Consider the following 24,978-nt stretch of genomic DNA (forward strand, 5'->3'; position numbering starts at 1 on the left):
GCAAAAATTATTTAGAAAAAATAATTGACAGAAAACAATTGAGTCTCTCTGTCATTTCCATAGTCTATCTAGAATGAAGAGTAAGGACTATTCACATAGGTTTTTCTAAGTAATCTGGAAAAGTTGATATAGCTCGGAAGTTTTATTAGGATTTGATCCATGATATTTTTTAAGTGTGCCATTTAGATTTAATAAGGAGTCCAGTGGAGCCATGCTTACACTTTAGGTAAACGATATTTGAAGAAAGCTTTCTCTGCCTCTGATTATATTTTTATTTATTCAATAAGCATTTTCTAAAGATTTAGCATGTACCTAACTGACATTTCATGTAAGGCAAAGGAGAGGAAGAAAGCAGTATCCCTTTTCAGGTAGCCTCCCCCATGTTAGAAAGACAAGTCACAAAGCTACTAGAGAGCAAAGATAGATATATGATAATACAAAACAAAAGGCGTGAATACATGCAGATAAGAAACAAAATAAAGGGCTCATATATGGTATTACTCGGGTAGACATTTGGAAGAAATCTTTTGGGAGCAGTGTCTTATTTTGGCAAAGAAAAAAAATAAAGGGAATTCTACATCCTTAAGGGAGATCTGTGAAAACCTACAATAGCAAGAGTCATGCAGGGCCTTGTGGTCATGCGCTTACAGTTGCAGTGCTTAGAATACAAACTCTAAACAGAAGAGGCATTTGATGGTAAAAGAAAAAAATCATGAAGAAAAAGTAACTGCATAAGAGACTGACGGGTATACGGAAGTCCCTTCGGACGCAAGAACAATAAATCAAGGATCATGGGAGTTGTAGAATGAAGATGACAGTTTAAAAGCCAGGAAATGAAAAGCAAAAATGCTGCTACAAATTGAAAATTGGACAGATAAAATTGCCATAGAGACAAACTGATTGACAAAAACAGAGCAAACTACAGATTGGGAGGAAAATTAATAGACTTGGTCTGTAGCAGCACAAATCCATTGGAGAATCAAAGAAAAATGGCCCATGGATACTTACACAAGTGAAGGGCTTTGTTTTCACTGTTGCCTACCTGTCACTTTGTATAGTAATGAAATTAATGAGCCTGAATCTTCCCTTTCACGACTAAAGATTCAAACGCCCTGTTCTTCTCCACTCAAGCACAGCAGCCATACAATTCTGCTGTCAGTGCAATCAAATCTTTCCAAGTTACAGAGAATTCTAAAAACACGCTCACTTGTTTCTAGAATCTTAAAAGAAAGGTAGTGGAGGAAAAAAATCCTTCCAAAAAACAAGTAATAAGGCATTTTTGTTTCCTTATTGCTTGTAGCTGCTGGCCTTAAATTATAAAATAGCAGGGAATGTATCTGCCCCTTTAGCTGATAATCTTTTATCATAATTGAATTTAATCTGAATAACATTAAATTGCTTAGAAAAGAAACAAGTAGATATTAAAATATTGAATTATTCAGAAGTTACCAACAGGGGCCATGTTCAATACTTGGAATGAATTTCTTCTTTCTCGGGCATCTTTGCCAAAGTTAGAAAACAGGTTAACAAAATTGTTAACCAAATTGAAAGCATCAAAATAAAGCCAAATACAAATTGGGTCAGGATCCAAGAGCTGTCTATTGTGAAGTCCTCTAACATAAAAGTTGAAAGGAAAGTTAGCTTCCCTGAGAAAGGAAAAAAAGATTAAGAGGTTATGTGCTTTTAGTTTTGAACTTAGAAATCAGAACTCAAGAAAGACATACTGAAAATTTCATAGGATAAATGGATTTCCCTTTAACCACAAAATTGTATTGTCCAAAGCATGACTGAAAACTGTTACAAACTTCCAAAGGCTTCAGATGATTAGCCTGTGAATTGCCTTCACCTCTGCCAACTTACCTGGCATCCTTTATGTTTACCAGCGCACTTCTCCCTGGAGCCTGCAGACAGCAGCTCCTGGGCTGACTGTGGAGCCTTATCTAAATCCTCTGAAAGTTGTGCTGGGGTTTATCTCTGCCTGAAGACCCATCATTTTGCATGTCAATTTTCAGACATTCCAATATTGTGAAGATATGGATGGCTTTTCCTTATCATTTAAAGCAGACTAATATTATTATAGGCATTTTATAAAATTAATTATTTGACCAATACATGTGCAGGTAAAATGTCCTTCATTCAACTAACTTCCATCATTAAGACTAATCATTGCAAGCAGTGAGAAACATCAGTAACCTTAATAAGTTATTCAGTAGGGACTGTGAATTTGTTCAACAGCACAGGAAATGCAGAAATCAGATCAAAGGGTAGAGGATCTGGTAAAAATTTATCAATGCATAGGTTGTGACTTTGTGTATATCAAAACAATATAATATAATTTACTAAAGTTTTGATGTATTGACAGTTGAGTTTATGGGAAAGAGAGGGAGAGTTACCACTCTAATAAACATTAAGGATTTTTTAAAAATCATCATAAAAAGTGTATTCATTTGACTTGTAAAATAAAGTTTCCATGACTATATAGCAGAATCAGAATCCATTAACCAAGGATTAACCATTAACACTTTAATTTGAAATTTAGCATGCTATGTGGTATTTTTCACAGTATTTCATGTCAAATCTGCCCAAGCAGACTATAAACTAATAAATTATTTCAAACTTGTTCAAATGGATGAGCAAATAAATGAATGAATGAGTCTCTCTTCTAGATTGCTATTAACCACAATTTATCTGCCCTAAAAAGTCACAGGTAACTGACCCAAGTCAATGGCTTGGAGCATTTTTACAGTATTTTTGCACAGACATATCTTCTGGTTTCCTCTTTGTCAGGAACACAAATTGAAAAGAGAAATAGAACTATGTGGGAGGAGAATGTGACATGTATTCTTAAGGAGACAATTCTGCAGGCTATTTGGAGAAGGCTACATGAATTTACTACAAGGAAACATCATTTCATCTACTATGATAAAAAAATCTGATGCAGATTTTGATAAGTCTGTGTCATATTGAAAGCTCTGTTTAACAGAGTAATCACTGGGTGATAAATAAGATTAAAAGGAGTCTGAAAACCAAAGGAAAGAAAGGAAGGAAAGAGAAAGGATGAAAGGGAGCCAGATAGGAAAAGAACTGGAGTCTTCCAAATACTATTTTCACTGTGGAACAAGCAGGGCTTTGGAGCGTACGTACCTCAGAACTCAGCTCCCCTGTGAAGTCTTTTTTGAATTCCAGGCCCCTTTTATCTTGCCCTTCTGTACCCAGCTACCTATAAAGCCTTTCTGCTCCACTGAATTTTGTGCTTACCTCTATATTGCCTCCTATCTCTAGTTTTATTTCCTGGGAGTTAGTCTTTCTAAGCTCCTAGGGAAAGGGAACCATCCCTTCTGTGTTCTCTGTTCTATCACTCCACCCCTGTATAGTCTAAACACACCGCAGATTGTCAAGAGGAAAGAAATGAATGGTTAAATGATCTGATGAGGAAATAAGTTTTTCCTTTGGCCTTGGTGTGTCTTGCCTTGATGCTCTGAGAAACGAGTTTTTAATTGGGAGTCCAATTGTCTTCCAAACCTGGAGAACAATAATCTGCACTCGGGTACCACATATTAGCAACTGTATGAAAAAGTGCACACACACAATGCACATACACATACATGCAATTTCCCATGAAGAGTCCACAACTTTTATCATATTTTAAACTGGACATATGATTCAAAAAAGCTTTAGAACTATCATTCTAAAGAGGAAAAGATACTTCAATACCCAGGAGCCAAGAATTGGTAGTGTTTGAAGCCATTTTAGGCTATAATGAGAAATTCTTCATTTGGACTTCTGAATGGTTGATTTAATCTTAAATTATGTTCTATAAGACTTTACACACGTTTTCAAATACACATTCAATGTTCTGTCTCCAGAGGTAGCTAATGAGTATATTAATGCACATATTTCCAGAACTTTTTTCCATTTGTATTGTACAATTTAGAAAAAGCTTATTTTGATCTTTGCCAATTTTTGAAAAATGATTATCCTTGTGTGTTTTTGAAAATTATTCATAAACATTCCCAAAAGTAAGACTTTGAAATAAAGATTTTTTGGTGCTAGTTAATAGCAAAATAATTACTTCTATATAATATTCTGCACCTTGCATCTACCTATAATGATCTAGAAAGATGATGGATTATTTTGGGTAAAACTAGAAATTGGCAAAAAGCATCAGTAAATATAAGAATGAAGAAATATGTAGATTATTCATAAAATGAATAATGCAGACATTAGTGCAGTGGTGAAGCATTCATAAGACAAAATCGAGATATGTTGAAGGTAGAAAATGCTTGAAGTTACTGCTGAATTTTTGTAGTGATCATAGCAATGGTATTACCTGTATTGTCTTGAGGCTCCTGGCTGAAATATCTGGGACTGATGCAAATGTACAAGCTTATATTTTCCAGGGACAAAAATACAGCTCATCCTGTGAAAAAATTGTGGATTTAAGGTTGTTTCTTAATATGATGAATGCCAGTGGAACTAATAATACAAATCTGCCCTTAAAAGTGAAACCAAGGCAGAAATACAAAAAACAGTGAATTATGCCATAGATTAAACTAAGATCCCAGTGAGCAAATCTACCAAAGTTTTCCAGCCTAGGAGACAGAAATAGCTGACTATGAATGGGAATGAGGAAGAAGAGAATCAGTGCTAAGGAAAAGCCCCTTCAGATGGTGGCATACTTCAAAGACTGTCCACTCTACTTCTACTTGAGCTTAAGAACATGACTATGTGGGTTTCCTTTGGGTCATCTAATATTTATTGAGCACTGACTCAGGCATTTTAGGCACTGCAAAAAAGATCCATTCAGAAATAAATGCGTAGAATCACATACAGCCTGCCTCCCCTTAGCCATAGGGCACATTGTATAAATTAGAAAAGGAGCTCCTCCCCAATTGTTAACTCAGTAGGTCTGAGATTCAGTGAATGTCTGATGAGTAGGCCTCAGATTTGGAAGCATGAACTTGACATGCACAGCTGCCAGTCTATAATGCCAAAGATTTTCCTTTTTAAAATGTATACTCTGCAACAGCCTTGCTCTTGGTGAAAATTTCATCTTTGTTTTCACAATGCTCAATTAAAGAGAAAGATATTTGGAGCATTTACTTTTAAAATATATACATGCCAAGACTCTTTAAGTAAATAATTTAAAAAAATTTTTCTTTAGTGCCAAAACTCCCTGGAAGAAGAAACAATGATGTTTTTCCATCTGAGAGTGATATTTTTATTGTAGAAAGAATATTTATTAGTTGGCTTCATCAATAGTTGTATCCCTGAAGCACTAAATTTGTATACAAGAGCCTATTAAGCCATGTAGATTTCATTTGAAAATGTACCATATTATGTTCTAAGAGCTGAGTTTAGCAAATATGAGAAATTGAGTTATTTTAGTACAATAAATAAGACTGAGATTTTAACACCTGGGAAATAAATAATAAGCTTCATGATTGCACAAACCATCCTTAGCACTGTATCCCAATCCTGAGAAAAATGCCTTGCACATAGTAGATGCTCAATAAATATTTTTCATTACATAATTTTTAACTGCTCAATTTATGCCTATTTGTCATGAAAAAATAGGCTTTCTTAATAAAGGAAGATTTTTTTTTCAACAAAAGACTTGTTAATGCTAATTTATTTCTAAATGATTCCAAGTATTTCTTTTGTGTTTGTATTAATATCAGTGCTTTGTGTCATGAATAATCTACAGAGAGCCAAGATTTAAGTCAGTAAGAAATACATTTATTGTATAGGAAGGGAGTTTATTAAAATACATTTTATACATTTGCACACATTTATCTCTTTTTTTCTTAATGCATCTTTTTATACCAGTCTAACATAAACCACTCAATGTATTGTATCACATAGTCAATATTTCTACCTATGGGGAGCAGATTTTAACAGATGTACCTGATATTTTTATTCAAAAATCTGTCAATGCTAAGTGAGGCATATGGTAAGCCTTGAAAAGGAAGTATTATTAAAATGACTAGAGAGGAAGAAGAATAGCATTTGAAGAAAGAAAGAATGCACTTTAGAAAACACAGGAGTAGAACTGAGCAGGGAACAACAAGTTACCCAGTCTGATGAGAATAGAAGTGAGTGTGGGGTAACAGTGAGAAATAAACACAAATAAATAGGATGGGCTAAATGACAGAGGACTTTGAACACTGTGCACAAAATAATTGATAATTATATATTAGAAAGTTTTATCTGATTACAATGAATGGGTAAAATGGACAGAGGAGATAATTGATGGGAAAAGAGATCAGATGGGAGATAATATCAGGGCTATACCTTATAAATAGACATAAAAGAAGAATAAAACACATTGAAGGAGAAATGGCAAAGCTTGCCAACCAGTTGGATTTGGGAGTAAGTATTTCCTTACCATTTTTCCAACGTGGTAGGAAACGACAGAAGCACTGACAGAGCCATAGAGCTGTTTTGGAGAACTGGTTTGGGGAGGAGATAAAGGATGCACAAAGCATTCTATAGACTTTGGGAATACACTCCTGGAGTATAGAATAGGGAGCAGAATAGAGTAACTGACCAAATAATGAGGCATGGGAAAGGATGTGCTCAAAAATGAGTTGAATGGGAAAATAACCAAGGGGCTAAGAAACACCTTAAATAACAACCACATTCAAGCTTTGAGACTAGAAAGAGAGGAAGAAAATGTAGAGATGTAGCAGGACATGCTGGTAGGGAAGAGTAACATGAAAATAAAAGCAGAAGAAAATTTTAAGAAGGATCATGTGATCAGGATTTTATAATACCACAGACGGTGTTGTTTGGGTTTGGCCAAAAAAAGCTATTCGTTATCTTTTGGAGAATCCTGAGTACAATGTTAGAGTCTTGAGAATGGTTGCGGAATGAATGGATAGAAAGGGTGGATAAGAAGAAAAGACAGTTTTTTACCCCCAAGATAGCAGATTGGAGCCTTTGTTAGTGTGCCTCAGTCACTTGGAGAGAGCAAACTAGTGTGTGTTACTTTTTTTTTTTTTTTTTTTTTTTTTTTTTTTTTTTTTGAGAAAATATCTTGCTCTGTTCCTCAGGCTACAGTGCAGTGATACGATCATAGCTCACGGCAGCTTCAAACCGCTGGGCTTAAGTGATCCTATCACCTCAGTTCCCACATAGCTGGGACCACAGGTATGCACAACACCCAGCTAATTTTTTTTATTAGATTTTGTAGAGCTAAGGTCTCATTATGTTGCCTAGATCTTGAACTCCTGGGTTCAAGTGATCCTCCTGCCTCAGCCTCCAAAGTACTGGCATTATAGTTAGGAGCCACCATGCCTGGTCACACATTGTGAACTTTTATCCAAGAAGGAAAAGAGAAACTTCACAGAAAAAGTGAAAGAAACTTCAGATACTTTCAAAGGAGCAGTAGGCAGCAACTTACACCATGAGTGAGGCAGAAAACTGCGAGTCTCCACAGTGCAAAACAGGGAGAGACCATCACCATGATTCTCATTCCCACTGCAGAGCCTGGCAATCCAGGCCACAGGGGAGTGCCTTAACCCTACCCAGCACTGAAGCTGATTTTGTGAGCAGTGAGGAGGATATGAGAAGGAGCAGCATCAGGACACACTTTGCAGGCACTCCTAGACCCCGGTGATACAGAAGGAAGACATTCCTGATCCTAACTTGTAAAATTCTCACAAAAGTTGGCAAGTTAAGCTCAGCCAGTGCTTACAGGTTGCAAGAAACTCCCAAATGTGGCAGGGCGTAGTGGCTCACGCCTGTAATCCCAGCACTTTGGAAGACCGATGCCGGCGGATCACGAGGTCAAGAGATGGAGACTATCCTGGCCAACATGGTGAAACCCCGTCTCTACTAAAAATACAGAAATTAGCTGGGCGTGGTGGCGCGCACTGGTAGTCCCAGTTACTCGGGAGGCTGAGGCAGGAGAATCACTTGAACCCGGGAGGCAGAGGTTGCAGTGAGCCGAGATCGCGCCACTGCACTCCAGCCTGGCGACAAAGCGAGACTCCGTCTGAAAATAAATAAGAAGAAAGAGGAAGGGAGGGAGGGAGGGAGAGGAGGGAGGGGAAGGGAGAAAGGGAGAGAAGGAAACTCCCAAATGAGATTCGTGATCTAATCTCAAGTGGGGATGAATCCCCAAGGCCAGAGCTGAGCACAAGTGGGAAGCGTGCTCTTGCCACAGGTGCGGGAGCTGGACACATCTGCTTTGCGGGTCAGTCCAGGAGGTGTGTGGCCTGAGAGCCATAGTTTGTGTCTTGAGTGGGAAGTCTTGCGTCCTGGGTCAGTTTGTATTCTGAGCATGGACTGCCTGGGATTCTGCTGGCAGTTACATCTTTCTTCCGCAGAAGTCTGCAGGTGTGAGACACACCATGTCAGGGTCATGGGAGCTGAGTGGGTCTCATTGTGGGCTGCTGCCCCTCTCTTCCTGTGCAGACTCTTTTGTGCAGCAGAAATGGTTCCACTCCTCTCTGGAACATTACCCCAGTGGCCAGGAAACTTCCTTTCAACCTCCACTGCTTTGCATCTGCACTTAGGGAGCCAGAGCACAAACTTGGCTGACCTAGCCCCCACATAGCTTTGCCTCCTTTATATGCCTTGGTAGCAGACTATGGATAGGGACTTTTGAGAGTTCAAAGGCCCCACCCATCACCTGTGATATCTGAGTACTCTTTCTGGGTAACATAGGGATGCATAAATCCCACAGCCACAGCTGGCTCCCTCCTGCAAGTGCCACCTCCAGGCAGGAGGTCAACTGGCACAGCCTGTTACAACATCTACTGACACAACATAGTGCTCAGGAAGAAGAAAACTTTTGTGCAAACTCCGCTAACACTATTGCCTACACCACGCCTGCTACTCAGAAGGCATGGACCCTGTTCACATATGCAATAAGCATGTGAACATGCTCACTACAGCTGGCGATTGAGAAAGCCACCACACTAAGGCTACTTATAACCAAGGAAATCTTACAGAGATACATCACTTGCCTGTCACCCCCATCAGAGCTGGTGCTTGCACCTGCCACTGGGAGACCAGAGGGCAGATCAGCCTTGTCCAGCTCCACCCACCACCAGCATGAATTGTGGCAGCCCCACCAGGTGACTAGATCCAGAGGAGCAGGAGCATTCACAGTCGTCTGACCCTAAGGGACTGCCACCCCTAGGGGAAAAGGGAGTGCACCACACCAAGGGAGCACCCCACAGGACAAAAGAAACCAGAGTGTGAGCTTTTCTCTATTCCAGAACTTCCTGCTTGTGGGCAGAGAACAGCTGTACCTCTTTAAGCAGAGGCACAGGCAGAGTGCTGGGCTCAGTGGAGGAAGACTATAGCTCTACGCAGCAGTCAAGTAGCCCCTGTGCTCATGAAGAGATTTGGATAAGGGTACTTCTTGTCCCCCTTGGCCATTGCTGCAGACACAGCCAAGAATTCTGCGAAAGCTCAATGAGAGTGCACCTGTACACAGCCTTTCTGGAACATTTCGGGGTGACTGCGTCCCCAAGGGAGGTGTGCCCTCCAGGTTAAGGCTTGCATGAGGGATGGAGTTCCACTCCCCCCTATACGAATATTAGTATTTCTGCAGATGGACCGAGGTGCCTATCTGATCTGCATATAAAAAATCCTGGGATGGGGGCATGATAGGAAGGTAGGTCACTTTTGTGCTGGCCTCGTAGTGGAGCTGAGGTGACTCCCTCCCTTTGCCCACGAAGATTTCAATGTATTTCGCTGGGAGCTCCTTCAGCCACCTCTATCAGAGCTGGGACTTTTGCCCACTATTGGGTTTTGCATTTACCCACCTGCTTCAGCCACAGGCAGTTCTTACCCTTAGGTGCCTTCTACTGGCCTGAAGGCTGAACTGTTCAACCCAGTGAAAAAATACTGAGGGTGGGGGGAGGGAAGTACACATGACTGGGGAATGAGGTAAGCTTCGTGAGACCTCTGCCATCCTAGCCCCACAGGAGACAGTAAACCTGCTCACACACCTACTACAAGCAGCATGTGAGAAAGCCATTGCACAAAGATTCTCTATATCTAAGGCACTCATACAGAGTCTTTGACATGGAAAGCACCCAGAGCCAAAGCTAGTCAATCATAAACGATACACATTATAGTCACAACCTCAAAGATCAATCAAAATAAATTTTAAAATAAGAAGAAGAAATATCCCCAGATGAGAAAGAACCAGAAAAATGATTCTGGCAATATGAAAAAACAAACAAACAAACAGTTTTATAACACCCCAAAAGATTACACTAACTCTCCAGCAATGGATCCAAATCAAAATGAAATCTTTGGAATACCAGATAAAGAATTCAAAATATTGATTGCAAAGTTTCTCAGTGAGATCCAAGAGAAAGTTGTAAACCAACATAAAAAGTCAAAAAATGCAATTCAGGATATAAATGAAAAATTATCTAAAAACAGGTATTTCTTTAAAAAACAAAACAAAAAACCAGAATTGGTGGTGCATGGTGGCTCATGCCTGTAATTGCAGCACTTTGGGAGGCCGAGGCTGGCAGATCATGAGGTCAAGAGATTGAGACCATCCTGGCCAACATGGTGAAACCCCATCTCTACTAAAAATACAAAAAATAACTGGGTATGGTGGCACACACCTCTAATCCCAGCTACTCGGGTGGCTGAGGCAGGAGAATCACTGGAACCCAGGAGGCAGAGGTTGCAGTGAGCTGAGATCGCACCACTGCACTCCAGCCTGGTGACAGAGCAAGACTCCGTAAAAAAAAAAAAAAAAAAAAAAAAAAAAAAAAAAAAAAAACTTCTGGAAATAAAAGACTTGCTTAGGGAATTACAGAATGCACAATGCAGTTGAAAATTTTAACCATAAACTAGACTAAGCAGATGAAAGAAATTAAGAGCTTGAAGATGAGGGTTTTAAGTTAACCCAATCAGACAAATATAAATAAAAATATTAAAAGAAACGAAGTCTCCAAGAAATGTGGCATTACATAAAATGTCCAAATCTAACAATCACAGGTATTGCAGAAGAAGAAGGACAAATGATGAAGGGGGGAGAAGAAGAAGAAGAAGAAGAAGAAGAAGAAGAAGAAGAAGAAGAAGAAGAAGAAGAAGAAGAAGAAGAAGAAGAAGAAGAAGAAGAAGAGGAGGAGGAGGAGGGGAAGGAGGAGGAGGAGGAGGAAGAGGAAGAAGAAGAGGAGGAGTAGGAGGAGGAGGAGAGGAGGAGAGAGAAAAAGAGAAAAAGAAAAAGAAGGAGGAGGAGGAGGGGGAGGAGGAGAAAAGGAAGAAGAAGGAGAAGGGGACACCAATAAAATGTTAGAAACCTATTTGAGAGGACAACTGAGGAAATATTCCCTGGTCTTGCTGGAATATCAGATATCTAGACACAAAAAGCTCAAAGAACTCCTGGGAGAGACATTACAAAAAGGATATCACCACAGTGTATAATTATCAGGCTACATAAAATCAATGTGAAGGAAAGAATTCTAAGAGTAGTGAGACAAAATAACTTATAAAAAAAAAATAACATATAAAGGAAATCAAATTACTTATAAAGGAAAACCTATTAGACTAACAGCAGACTTCTCAGCAGAAACCTTCTAAACCAGAAAGCTTTGGGGTCCTGTCCTTAGTCTTCTAAACAAAATAACTATCAGCCAAGAATTTTGTATCCTGCAAAACTAAATTTCATAAATAAAGGAGAAGTAAAGTCATTCCCAGACAAACAAATGCTGACAGAATTTGTCACAACTAGACCACCTCTACAAGAAATGCTCAAAGGAATGGTAAAAATCAAAGCAAAAGGTTGATATGCACCAGTATAAAAACACTCAAAATTATAAATTCATAGAGCTGATGAAATAATAACACAATGGAGAATACAAAGCAATTAATGATCCACAATGGAACAGTTACCCACATATCAATATTAACTTTGAATGTAAATGTTCTAAATTCTCCACTTAAAAGATATAGGTTGGCAGAATTGATAAAATACATAATCCAAATATCTACCTCCTTCAAGAGACCAACTTAACGCATAAAGATTCTTACAGAGTCAAGGTAAAAGAGTGGGAAAATACATACTATGCAAATGGAAGCCAAAAGCAAGCAGTAGTACCTTATTCTTACATCACAGAAAACAGACTTTAAATCAACAGCAGTAATAAAGACAAAAAAGGTCATTATATAATGATAAAGAATCAATTCAACAAGAAGATATAACAATCATAAATATATATACACCTAACATCAGAGTTCTCAGATTCATGAAACGAATACTACCAGACCTAAGAAAAGAGATAGACAACAATACAGTAACAGGGGAGAATTTAACAATCCACTGACAGAGTTGACAGATTGTCAAGGCAAAAAATCAACAAGGGAGCATTAGACTTAAGCTGGTCTCTGGAACAAATGGACCTAACAAATATTTACAAAACATTCTGCCCCAAAAGTGCAACATATATATACTTCTCATCAGCACATAGAACATTTTCCAAGATAGACCATATGACAGGCCACAAAATAAGTCTCAACAAATTTTTAAAGATTTAAATCATACCAAGTATCTTCTCAGATCACAGCAGTATAAAACTAAAATGAATTTTAGGAGGAACTCTCAAAACTATAAAAAAATAGTTGGAAATCAAACAACCTGCTTCTGAATGATCTTTGGGTCAATGATGAAATTAAGATAGAAATTTAAAAACTTTTTTGAAAGGAATTATAACAGTAATACAAAGTATCAAAATCTCTGGGGTACAGCAAAAGCAGAGCTAAGAGAGAAGTTTATAATGCTACATGCCTACATAAAAAAGACAGAAATATCACAAATTGACAAGCTAATGTCATGCCTCAAGAACTAGAAAAACAAGAACAAACCAAACCCAAACCTAGAAGAAGAAAAGAAATAATAAAGAGCAGAACTAAATGAAATTGAAACCAACAAATACAACGATCAATGAAACAAAAAGTTGGTTATTTGAAAAGATAAATAAAATCAATAGACCAATGGCTAGATTAACCAAAAAAAGAAGAAAGAGAATTTAAATAAGCTCAATCAGAAATGAAAATGAAGACATTACAACAGATACTACAGAAATGTAAAAGTATTATTCAAGATTACTCTGAACACCTCTAAGCACACAAACTAGAAAATCTACAGGAAATGGATAAATTCCTAAAAACATATAACCCCCTAAGCCTGAATCAGGAAGAAATAGAACTCTTGAACAGACCAATAACAAGTCTTGAAATTGAATTAATACTAAAAAAAAAAAAAAAAAAAAAAAAAAAAAAAAAATCTCACAACAAAGAAAAGGCCAGAACTATATGAATTCACAGCCAGATTCCACCAGTCAGTCATAAAACTGACATCAATCCTACTGAAACTACTCCAGTGGATCAAGAAGGAGAGAATCCTCCCTAACTCATTCTACAAAGCCAGTATCACCTAAATACCTAAACCAGGAAAGGACACAACCAAATAGGAAATGTCCCTGATGAATATAGATGCAAAAATTCTCAACAAAATACTAGCAAACCAAATCCAACAGCACATGAAAAAATTAATTCACTGCAATCAAGTGGGTTTCATTCCAGGGATGCTAGGATGGATAAATATATGCAAGTCAATAAACATGATTCACCACATAAGCAGAATTAAAAATAAAAACCATATGATCATATCAATAGATGTAGAAAAATCATTCAATAAAATCTAGCATCTCTTCCTGGTAAAAATTATCTACAAACTAGGAATAGAAGGAAAATGAACGTAACTCAAAATAATAAAAGCCAGATACATCAAACCCATAGCCAACATCATACTGAATGAGAGCAAAGTTGAAAGTGTTCACCCTAAGAACTAGAACAAGACAAGGGCGCCGAGTTTTACCACTTCCATTCAACATGGTACTGGAGGTCTTTGCCAGAACAATCAGACAAAATAAAGAAATAAAGAGCATCCACATTGGAAAAGAGGATGTCAAACTGTCTCTGTTGGCTGTTGATATAAATGTATACATAGAAAACCCCAAAGACTCCTATATTTGATAAATGAATTCAATAAAGTCTCAGTGTACAAAATCAAGGTACATAAATCAGTACCACTGCTATATGCCAATAATGATCAAGCTGATAATCAAAACAAGAAGTCAATCCCATTTATAATAGCTGCAAAAAACATAAAATACCTAAAAAATATGCTTAACTAAGGAGGTGAAACATCTCTACAAGCAGAACTACAAAACACTGATAAAAGAAATCATAGATGACACAAATGGAAAAGCATCCCATGTTCATGGACTAAAAGAATCAATATTGTGACAATTACCATACTATCCAAAGCAATCTTAGGCTCAGTATAATTACTATCAAAGTATCAACATCATTTTTCACGGAATTAGAAAAAAAACACTAAAATTCATATGGAACCAAAAAAGAGCCTGAATAGCCTAAGCAATCCTAAACAAAAATAACAAATCTGGCAATATCACATTACCTGACTTAAAATTACACTACAAGGCTATAGCAACCAAAACAGCATGGTTGTAAAATAAAAGTAATATGAAAGTAGACGTATAGACCAATGGAACAGAATATACCCAGAAATAAACCCAGAAATTAAGCCACATATCTACAGCCAACTGATCTTCAACAAAGCAGACAAAAACATACACTGGGGAATGGATATCCCATTCAACAAATGGTGCTGGGAAAATTAGATAGCCAAATACAGAAGAATAAAACTGGATCCCTATCTCTGACCATATACAAAAAAATTAACACAATATGGATTAAAGACTTAAATGTAAGACCTGAAACCACAAGGATTCTGAAAGAAAACCTAGGGAAAAAACTCTTCTCAACATTGGCCTCGGTAAAAAATTTATGACCAAGACCCCAAAAGCAAATGTAATAAAAACAAAAATAAATAAATAGGACTTAATTAAACTAAAATACTTCTGTACAGCTAAATAAATAATCAACAGAGTAAACAGACAACCTATAGAATGGGAGAAAATATTCACGAACTATACATCCAACAAAATCCACAGGGACCTCAAATCAACAAGGAAAAATAAATCTCATAAAAGTGGGAAAATGTGAAGAGATATTTTTCAAAAGAGCCACACAAATGGCCAAAAAACATATGAAAAAAATGCTCCACATCACTAATCACCAGAGAAATGCAAATTAAAACCAAAATGAGATGTCACCTTACAATCAGAATGGCCATTAATAAAAAGTCAAAAAACAATAGACATTGGCATGGATGCTGTGAAAAGGGAACTCTTACTCACCGTTGATGTGTTAGGTAAATTAGTACAGCTTCTATGCAGAACAGTATGGAGAGTTCTCAAACAACTAAAGACAGTTCTACCATTTGATCCAGCAATCCCATTACTGGGTATCTACCCAAAGAAAAAGAAGCCATTACATCAAAAAGATACCTGCACTCACATGTTTATTATAGCACAATTCACAAACGCAGAGTTATGGAATCAACCCAAGTGTCCATCAATGGATGAGTGGATAAAGAAAATTTCAGATATAGATATAGAGATATAGATAGATATAGATAGATCATGGAATACTACTCAGTTATGATAAGAGAACAAAATAATGTCTTTTGCAGCAACTTGGTTAGAATTGGAGGCCATTATCCTAAGTGAAGTAACTCAGAAACAGAAAACCAAAAACTGCATGTTCTCACTTATAAGTGAAAGCTAAGCTATGGGTATGCAAGGGCATATAGAGTGGTATAATGAACTCAAAAGTGGGAAGGGAATGAGAGATTGAATATTACCTATTGGATACAATGTACACCATTCAGGTGATGGGTTCACTGAAAGCCCAGACTTTACCACTGTACAATTCATCCATTTAACCAAACCCCTAGAGCTACTAAAATAAATAAATAAGGAAGAAAAGATAGCAGAAAACACAGGAATAGCCCACATGAATATTACTAACATATAGTTACCTATATACAGCATATATTACAAATCTCTTGAGGTCTTCTTTGTATCATTTGAATTCCTATTGTTGCTATAATGAATTATTCCAAGTTTACTGGCATAAAAGCAACACACATTTATTATTTTCCCATTCTGGAGGTCAGAAATCTGAAATTGGTTTCACTGAGCTAAAATCAAGGTGTCTGTAGGGCCAGTTCTTTCTTGAAGGTGTAGGGGAGAATCCATTTTCCTGCCTTTTCCAGCTTCAACAGGCACCTGCATTCCTTGGCTCATGGTCCCTTTCTTCATCTACAAACCCAGCAACAGAGACTTTTCAAATCTCTCTCTCTCAGACTCTGACATTTCTGCCTGCCTCTTTCACTTATAAAAAACTCTGGTAATTGCATTGAGTCTACACTCAGATAATTCAGGATAATTTCCCCATCTCAAGATCCTTAATCTAATCACACTTGCAAAGTCCCTCTTACCAGGCAGGGTAACATATTCACAGCTTCCAGAAAATAAGATGTAGACATCTTGGAGGGGCCATTATCATGTCTACCACGAGGTATAAATTAAAACATCAGAAGCAGTTTTAAATTAATTTGCCTTGGACTTCATTATTACGTATCAATTTACCTTCGGGTCAAATAATATATGTGAGATTGATTCATCAACCAGAAAATGAAAATAATATTTTTAACAGAGTTTTTATACTAGTCTATTATTTTCTGCTGAAAGGCCTTTAAGTTGAATGTTAAAATTCTTATTATAAACTTCCACGTAATGATAGTTGGGTAGCAATAACAATAAACTGATAGTTTTCTGCCTGTAGCAGTATTTTGATGAGACTATTTTTTTGACTGAAACTCTTATTTTATATTTTAAAAATCACTGCATTTTATGCTGTTATTTGCTTCACTGAATTTTTTAATTGAACATGTTCTATTAAAGAGACTTTAAACCTAGATACAAATTTTTTTCTCTGTATACATTTTTAATAATCATATTTTTAACCTAACAACCTAAAGATAAATTTGAATTTCTCAAACTATTCAACCTATAGAGTTTTTCCTCTGTAAAACTGAAGTGATACTGAACAAAACTGCTGCAAAGACTAAATAAGATAATGTATCTATAACTGTAGCCCAATTGCTGGGCCATAACAGGTAGGTAGGTCTTCCATAAACTTTTAGCCTGATCCAAAATATATTCCAGAAGATTTGCTGACCAATACTGAGACACGTTTCTAGAAATACTGCAGATGAATAATACTGTGGGTGTTGTTTCTTAGTAAACTTGACAAATTTTAAATATTTGGTTACTCTACACAATGAAATAAAATTTTAACATGAGCATCCCAGTACTCTATTTACTAAAAATGGCTGTTTCTTTACATGATATATGACTAATGAGTCAAGCTATCCTATAGCTATACAAAATGATGACTTTAAGCATTTTTTTATTTTATCTATCTAAAGGTTCCAATACATTGTGAAGAAAATTCTGTTAATTATATTTAATATAGCATATTCCAACTTAAAGTTATTCAAACTGAAGGCAAATCTAAAAGATGGCAGTGCTTTAAGAAATAAAAGCCATAAAATAAAAGTTGTCCAGTGGTTATAAATTCCCTTCAAGTTGCATTATTTCACATTTCTTCTTGTAATCTCATGTTCCTAGCTCTTTAACTCCCTTTGATTAAATAATGTTCCTTTGCTTTCACTGTTTTCTTTTTGTGAACTTGTCAAGTCATCTTTGTCTTGTCTTGTACAATTTAAGAGACTTTTATGTAGCTCTCTGAGTGATTATCACCACACAAGTCCAACTGGGAGAATAATTTACGAGGTTCAAAATGAAGGGTCATTATGAATGCCATCTTTCCTGCAATGGATACGTACACTCTCTTGTTCATGCATGACAGGATTTTAGCTAGATCAAGGGAGATAGATGCTTTTAAATGAAGTATTATGAATGACATCATTGGTTACATAAAATAATTTACTTTTTTAATTTTTACATTGCTTAATAAGTTTAGAGAACTGGAAGAAAATGTCTTTGGGTGTGGGTTTATCTGTAACTTTCACATAAGTATTTCTTTGGTAGAAAGCACAATTTCAAAAGTTGTAGTTTTATTTTATGTCCTTAGGTTAACATCTAGTATCCAGTCATAAGCTGGAATAATATGCATAGTAAGTATTCTGCACAATAATACTAAATGCAGAGGAAAAGCAAAGAGAGTAGATTTTCTGAATTTTGAAGAGAGGTTAATTTTTAAGTGTTTTTACTTTATCAAAGTACTCCTGACTGGTGTTCAGCAATCATTGGTTCTAGTAATGTTTATTTGGCTTTCCCTTATCATTTCAGTGCCCAATATCGTTTTTTATTACAACAGACAAATAAAATTACTTCTGATTAATTTCAATAGCTGTGATTTGTTTTATGAGTACTTCCCTTTCAACCTAACCAAAATCATAAATGTTTCCACGTCACCTTATTTTTTATAAGCACATGATGTAAGGCATACCAAATAAGAAAATATACCAACTCTAAGCAGAGGGACAACTGTAATAGAAAAGTAAATCTTTATTTGAGTATATTTATGTATATATGTTCTATTATTTTAAACAGCCTGTAAACCTAAGCCTCTCCTCTTATCTAAAAATCATCCTTCCTCCTGTCTTTCCCTTTGCATTTTCACTAAATTCCCCTCATGGTACTCATCTTGCTTTTTACATATTTATTTGTGTGAGTAGTTTATGTTTTTTCATATGTCCTGAGCTCTTTACCTTACCCACAATGCCTTGACTGTAAAGAAATGATAGCTAACTTTGGTCAGGTGCCGTGGTTCACGCCTGTAATCCCAGCACTTTGGGAGGCTGAGTCAGGCGGATCACAAGGTCAAGGGATCGAGACCATCCTGGTCAACACGGTGAAACCCCGTCTCTACTAAAAAAATATATATATAAATTAGCTGGGCATGGTGGCATATGCCTGAAGTTTCAGCTACTCAGAACACTGAGGCAGGGAATCGCCTGAACCCAGGAGGAAGAGGTTGCAGTGAACCAAGATCACGCCACTGCACTCCAGCCTGGCAACAGAGCGAGACTGTCTCAAAAAAAAAAAAAAATCGAAACCTGGGTTAAGAGCCACCAAACGCATGAGAATCACCCACATCTAGAGAACCTCAGTGCATGCATTTCCCCATGATTGATTTTCAAATCGCCAAGTACTTCTTCTTAACCTTCACTATTGTTATGATTTTATATTTGTTGTTCTACATATATGACTAATATCTGTCCCCCACCATGCCAGAACATGCTAGTATTTTAGAGATGAGTAATAGCAGCTGCCATTTATTAAGCTTTTGCCATGTGCCAGGCACTGCAACTTATTATTTAATACTCAGAAAGATCTATGGGGTACCTACCAATTTACTTCCACTTTAGAGATGAGGAAAGTGAGGCAGAGAGAGGTTAGATGACTTGCCCAAGATCACACAGCTAGTAAATAGTGGAGCCAGGATTTAAACTCAATGGATTTAAACTGAACTCCAAAGCTTGGCTCTGAATGAGTGAAGAGATGCGTTTCTAGAAATCTAGCTTGGAGAGTCAAGAAAAGTAATAGGAAGGAGATGACATTTGATATATCTGGAAGGGCAAAGTGGGAAAGAAAGGAAACAATACACTCAGTGGAGACAACAATGTGGATAAAGTACTGAGGAATGGTGTACCTGCAGCATAATGGGTGCTCAAAAATGCAAATGAAAAAATGAATATCTTTATAGCCCATGAGGTAAAAGGTTTTGCACATCTAAGTGTTGTATGACTAGTGCTCTCTGTCTGTTTCTTTCTTTCAGTGCCACCGTGGGCCTTAATCGCAATAGCCATAGTCGCAGTCCTTTTAGTCCTGACCTGCTGCTTTTGTATCTGTAAGAAATGTTTGTTCAAAAAGAAAAACAAGAAGAAGGGAAAGGAAAAAGGAGGAAAGAATGCCATTAACATGAAAGATGTAAAAGACTTAGGGAAGACAATGAAAGATCAGGTAATGTATTCTTTCCACATTTCTTCTTAGATTATTTTGTTTAAAAATGATAAACAAACGGTTTATTATTTTATGCCATATAATTATAGAAATAAACAACTTCTGGACCCATATTGTTTTTGAGATGCTTTGCAAACCTTTCAGTCATTGTTCAAGATCCCAAAGCATAATGGAGGCATTTGGCAGGGTTTTCCAATCTCCTGAGCATATAGAACAGAAAAGGGAATCCATGATCATCAGGTCCATCTTGATGGGTTTGGCGTATGAGAATGATGCTTGAATATTTTGATTACATCTGTTTAACCAGTCTTCATTGTGTTCAGAGTTAGAAAAATCAAATAAAAAGTCCTGAGTGTTTTTGCAGTTGGGCAGGGGATCTTTCTAATTTCTACTGTTTATAATCGCTGTTAAATAACTGAGTTTTACAGCTGTTCATCAAACTTGATGGAAGCTGCTTTTCCTACATGTCCATCCAGTTGAAAAATTAGTTCTCAAGAATAATGAGTTATATGGGAGAAGGGAGAGAAATATGAGCCAGTTCTAAAGAACAAGACAGGACAGAATTTTTGCCTTATAAAAAAGTTATCTTTCTAGCCGGGCACGGTGGCTCAAGCCTGTAATCCCAGCACTTTGGGAGGCTGAGACGGGCGGATCACAAGGTCAGGAGATCGAGACCATCCTGGCTAACACGGTGAAACCCCGTCTCTACTAAAAAATACAAAAAACTAGCAGGGCGAGGTGGCGGGCGCCTGTAGTCCCAGCTACTCGGGAGGCTGAGGCAGGAGAATGGCGTAAACCCGGGAGGCGGAGCTTGCAGTGAACTGAGATCCGGCCACTGCACTCCAGCCTGGGCGACAGAGCCAGACTCCGTCTCAAAAAAAAAAAAAAAAAAAAAAAAAAAAAAAAAAAAAAAAAAAAGTTTTCTTTCTTATTTCTTAAAAGACAAAATTCTCATTTCAATTTAATAAGGACAATTACAACCATAACACTGGTTATAAAATCCATCTGGCTGGGTTATGTTTCCAAGCCCAAAAAAGCTATTTGGCCTGTTCTTTCCGTTGCTATCTGTTTTTGGCTAAATTAATTGGACAACTTGGTTCAAGACAACGTTTACTATTATTAATAATTTTAAATGCCCCTTCATTTTTAAAATAATATTCATATTGAATATCTCTAAAGAATATTTAATTCATATTTTAAAATTAAAATGTATATATACAGATTTTTTATAGAAATAACATTTCAATTATCAGTGTTTTCCATGAAATACAAAAGTTTTATTTATTCCCAAATAGCAAAATACATAGGCAGTTTTATAAATTCCTCTTATACTATTAATTACTATTAATCAAACTCTTAAACCTGAATCTCCTTAAGAACAATTTAATCAAGTGTAACAACAGGCATTTTAAGTACATTTGCATTGTTTCCTAGTTCATTACACATTCAGGACACTAACTCCCCTTCCCAGCTTGAGTTTTAAACTCTTTTTCCTCAAAGACACTACAGTATCTATTGATAATAATTTCACAAAGGCTCATTTTTTACTTCCTGCATTTTTGTTTGGTTTTGGAGCTATGGAATGGATGGAATGCCTGTACTCATACTCAGAGAGTTTGGGACTGAGCTCGGAGTAGCAAGAGTTTGATTTTTCTGGCAATTTCTAATCACAGTCACAAAAGCCAATGCATAAACGTCCAACTACAAGTGTCTAATAAAGATTTTTCTCTTCAGTTAAGTAGAAACTAAAATTTCAAATCATGTCTTTATTTCCACACTTTTCATAGCAAGTAGGACTTGATAAAGATTTATTTAAACAACTTATTGGGAGATTAAGTGTGGAAATAACCTCCTAGATGGACATGGACTGAATAATATGTATGTTAATTTTATCAATATTATGAAAACAATAATTTGACAATAGATTACTATCATTTTCATAATTATCATAAAATTTGAATCTGGTTTCACTGTGTTCTAGAATTAATTAAAATTACTGAATAATGTTAAGTGATAACTATAACATTTCTTCCTAGGACAATAAATCTATAATATTTGTGGGATTTGTTCTGTATGATGTAAGATTATAATTTATGGCATAGTGGTGGTGTTTATTACCCCTGTTATGACCTGGATAAATGACCAAGATCTCAAATATAGAGAATTAATGGGGGTTAATTTTTCATTGATGATCTATTTTTTGGATGGGGAGAGACAGAGAAAATGATTCAAACAAAGAAATATTAAGAAGTCAGTGATAGTTTATAATAATCTGTTATTGCAAATTATTTAGAATGTCAACCACTCAAAAAGATGTTTTCAGTCATTTTAAGTAGATCACTTTGTCTACATAGGACATTAGCTAGGTCTCAATTTTACTAAGTTATGAGCAATTAAATGCACAGAATAAGATATAATTTGGACAGATGAATATACACTCCAGTGATAAACGTTTATATAACTGTAGCTTATGCTACTTTTTGAAGCAGACAAAAGTAGCTAATCATGGGTTCCATCAGTTTATGAAGAGGAAGGCTGAAAAAGCAAAACAGAATGTGCAGATTTTAAGAGAATGTTTTATCACATGATGATCGCCAGATCACCCAAAAATCAAAACAGCATGAATACAAATTAAAATTATTATTAAATAATTATATTTTCAAAATATCTTCAGCAGAATGTTGAAGTGAACATGGGAAGAAAATAAAGATGGCTTATGCCTCTCTCGTTTAAAAACAAGACAGATGTGAGAGGCATTTTAGATATAATTTCTTAATCTTAAGAAATATATATATAGGCTGTAGATACAGGATATAAACGCTCTAGGACAATCAATACATTTTTACCATTTCAGTTCATATCAAACTTACAGAAACTCAAATTTCAATATTCATGGCTACATGTCTCTATAGTAAGGTTTTGAAACCAAGGAAGATTTTTTAAATATTCTGCAATGATTACAAAAAGTATAGACATTTATGTTGCATAAAATACATATTTACGTGTTCTTTTGTATGCGTTAAAACTAGAGAACACTAACCAGACAGAAGGAAAATATTCACTTATAAAGCCATAGGTCTGGAAAGGTCATTTCTCCATGGTTTTCACTAATGTGTGTGGATATTTTAATTTTTATTTCTTCCTTCTATGTCCTTATCTGTGTTGTGTCTCATGACTGTTCTGGACTGTCCCTTGCGGTAGGTTTCCTCTGCTACTTAGACATCCCTAGTCAACGCTCAGATACATTTAGTGGCCTGGCACCTGGGGCTCCACAGCTGAGGGTATATCATTCTGACACACATCAAGAGGCTGAACTAAATTGATTTCTTTAAAGATAAGGTGTTCTCATTTTAAACACGCTAACAGATTAAATATAACAGTATTAGAAAGCTCAAGTTTTAAGTTGATGGACACAGAAAGAAATTCAGTCCCTTGCGCTACTTTTCCAGTGTGCCTTATTAAATCCAAATCTGAACAATGTCACTGAGAATGAACAAATGCTCCTTCTGATGGTTGCGAACACAGCACCTGTTGAATGTCAAAGCAAACCATAAGCATGTGCACTTCATCTTTGAAATTTAAAATAAGGTCTGATATTCCCAACCCAGCTTTTTCTACTGCAATTTATCAAACCTCAGAACTGCTAGGTTTACAAGCTTTTTCTTCCGAATTTTGTTCCATGGAGGGGAAAATAGTGCTCTTGAGATATTATAATAGCTACTGATTTAATAGGTCCGAATTTAATGTGATGGTACAGAAAATGTCTTGCTTAAGCTCAGCCTTTGGGACAGGAATAGACTTAATCACTTCAGTGATGAACAGTGGCACTGAGAAATTATCAAAAATTTAGCCCTATTTCATGCAGAATAATTGCAGAGATGGTCCTGCCTTCTATTCAGGTAAAAGCCACTTAGGGAGAAGGAGATTTAATATATCAGCTATTTCAAATTGCATTGGGCTGAAACATGATACATAAATTCAGTTCTGAAAGAGACTTTTGAAAAGGTATTTTAATCGATGAATTTTTTATTATAATAATAGACTGACATGCAGATTTATCAAACAGAAATAGATGTTAAATAGTTTGCTATTATTTTTACAAAACCAAAAATCTTATAGGGAGGCAAATTACCTAAGCTGCAATTTCCTGAGCACATCTACGACAGTGTTAAAGACTTATACACAGCTAGGGTTTTGAAAGGGCAAAGGGATTCCACTGCCTAAAGTTCTCTAACTAAACTCAGCAGTCTTTTTTTTTTTTTTGTCACTTTACTATCACATGTTACCTTTAGTGACCAAGCCTCTTGTTCACAAGTTAAACAATTAATATAAATTTTTAAATATTTTCATGTTGTTTCCTGTCTTTAGCCCTATTAGTAATTCAACATTTTAACATTCAAAGAAACACCCAAGCATAGATTAAACTTTCCAAATTAAGGGGTTTGTAGCTAACCAAATTTGATAATGTTTCTACACAGATGTATATCATGACGGCAATTTTCAATTTTCAAAACTCACTGTCGGTTCCTAAGAAATTTCCAGCAAAAAAAGCAGAGGCATCTCTGACAACAGCTCAATTCTGTTTATATGACCTTCCCACCTGAATGAGTTCTATTAACCTGTGATACAGCCGAGTCTCAGTTTTTTCGAATCAAATTGGCGTTAACTGGGTGAAGCCAAATTAGAAAATCTTATAAATTCAAGGACTGACGGTGCCATTTTGAAGCATCACTGAAGGTCCCTGAGTAAGAGGGTGGATTGAACAGAGAATCTCCTTCCTGAGAACGCTGAACACAGCAAAGAAAAAAGACCACGTAGTCTTGGATGCGGGGGTAGCAGAGAGGAGGAACTGCGGTCTGATGACTGATGCCTATCTACAACCTGGTTATAATTCTTGCATTTGAGTTCTATGAGAATTCATAGATTCAATCTGAGAGCTAACAAGAGTTAAGATTACTTTGTCAGAGATATAAAACAATCTACCACTGGTATGTCCATTTTGATTTCT

The 24,978-nt window shown here is 36.4% G+C and overlaps 1 protein-coding gene and 1 long non-coding RNA gene across 6 annotated transcripts in view; one reads left to right on the top strand and one right to left on the bottom strand.

Moving 5' to 3' along the window:
* LOC126931274 (uncharacterized) overlaps nucleotides 1-24,978 on the bottom strand; it is a 634,186-nt gene that overhangs the window by 477,112 nt on the left and 132,096 nt on the right. The gene's annotated exons all lie outside the window — the stretch shown is intronic.
* The window catches only part of SYT1 (synaptotagmin 1), a 596,758-nt gene that overhangs the window by 404,713 nt on the left and 167,067 nt on the right, over nucleotides 1-24,978 (top strand). For all 5 annotated transcript variants that reach the window (XM_050749297.1, XM_050749299.1, XM_050749300.1 and 2 more), the window contains one exon: nucleotides 19,786-19,970. In XM_050749297.1, coding sequence (XP_050605254.1) covers nucleotides 19,786-19,970 — 185 coding nt within the window. The remainder of the gene's footprint in view (nucleotides 1-19,785; nucleotides 19,971-24,978) is intronic.

The sequence above is a fragment of the Macaca thibetana genome, chromosome 11, assembly GCF_024542745.1.
Source record: "Macaca thibetana thibetana isolate TM-01 chromosome 11, ASM2454274v1, whole genome shotgun sequence".
In the NCBI taxonomy this organism is placed as follows: Eukaryota; Metazoa; Chordata; class Mammalia; order Primates; family Cercopithecidae; genus Macaca; species Macaca thibetana.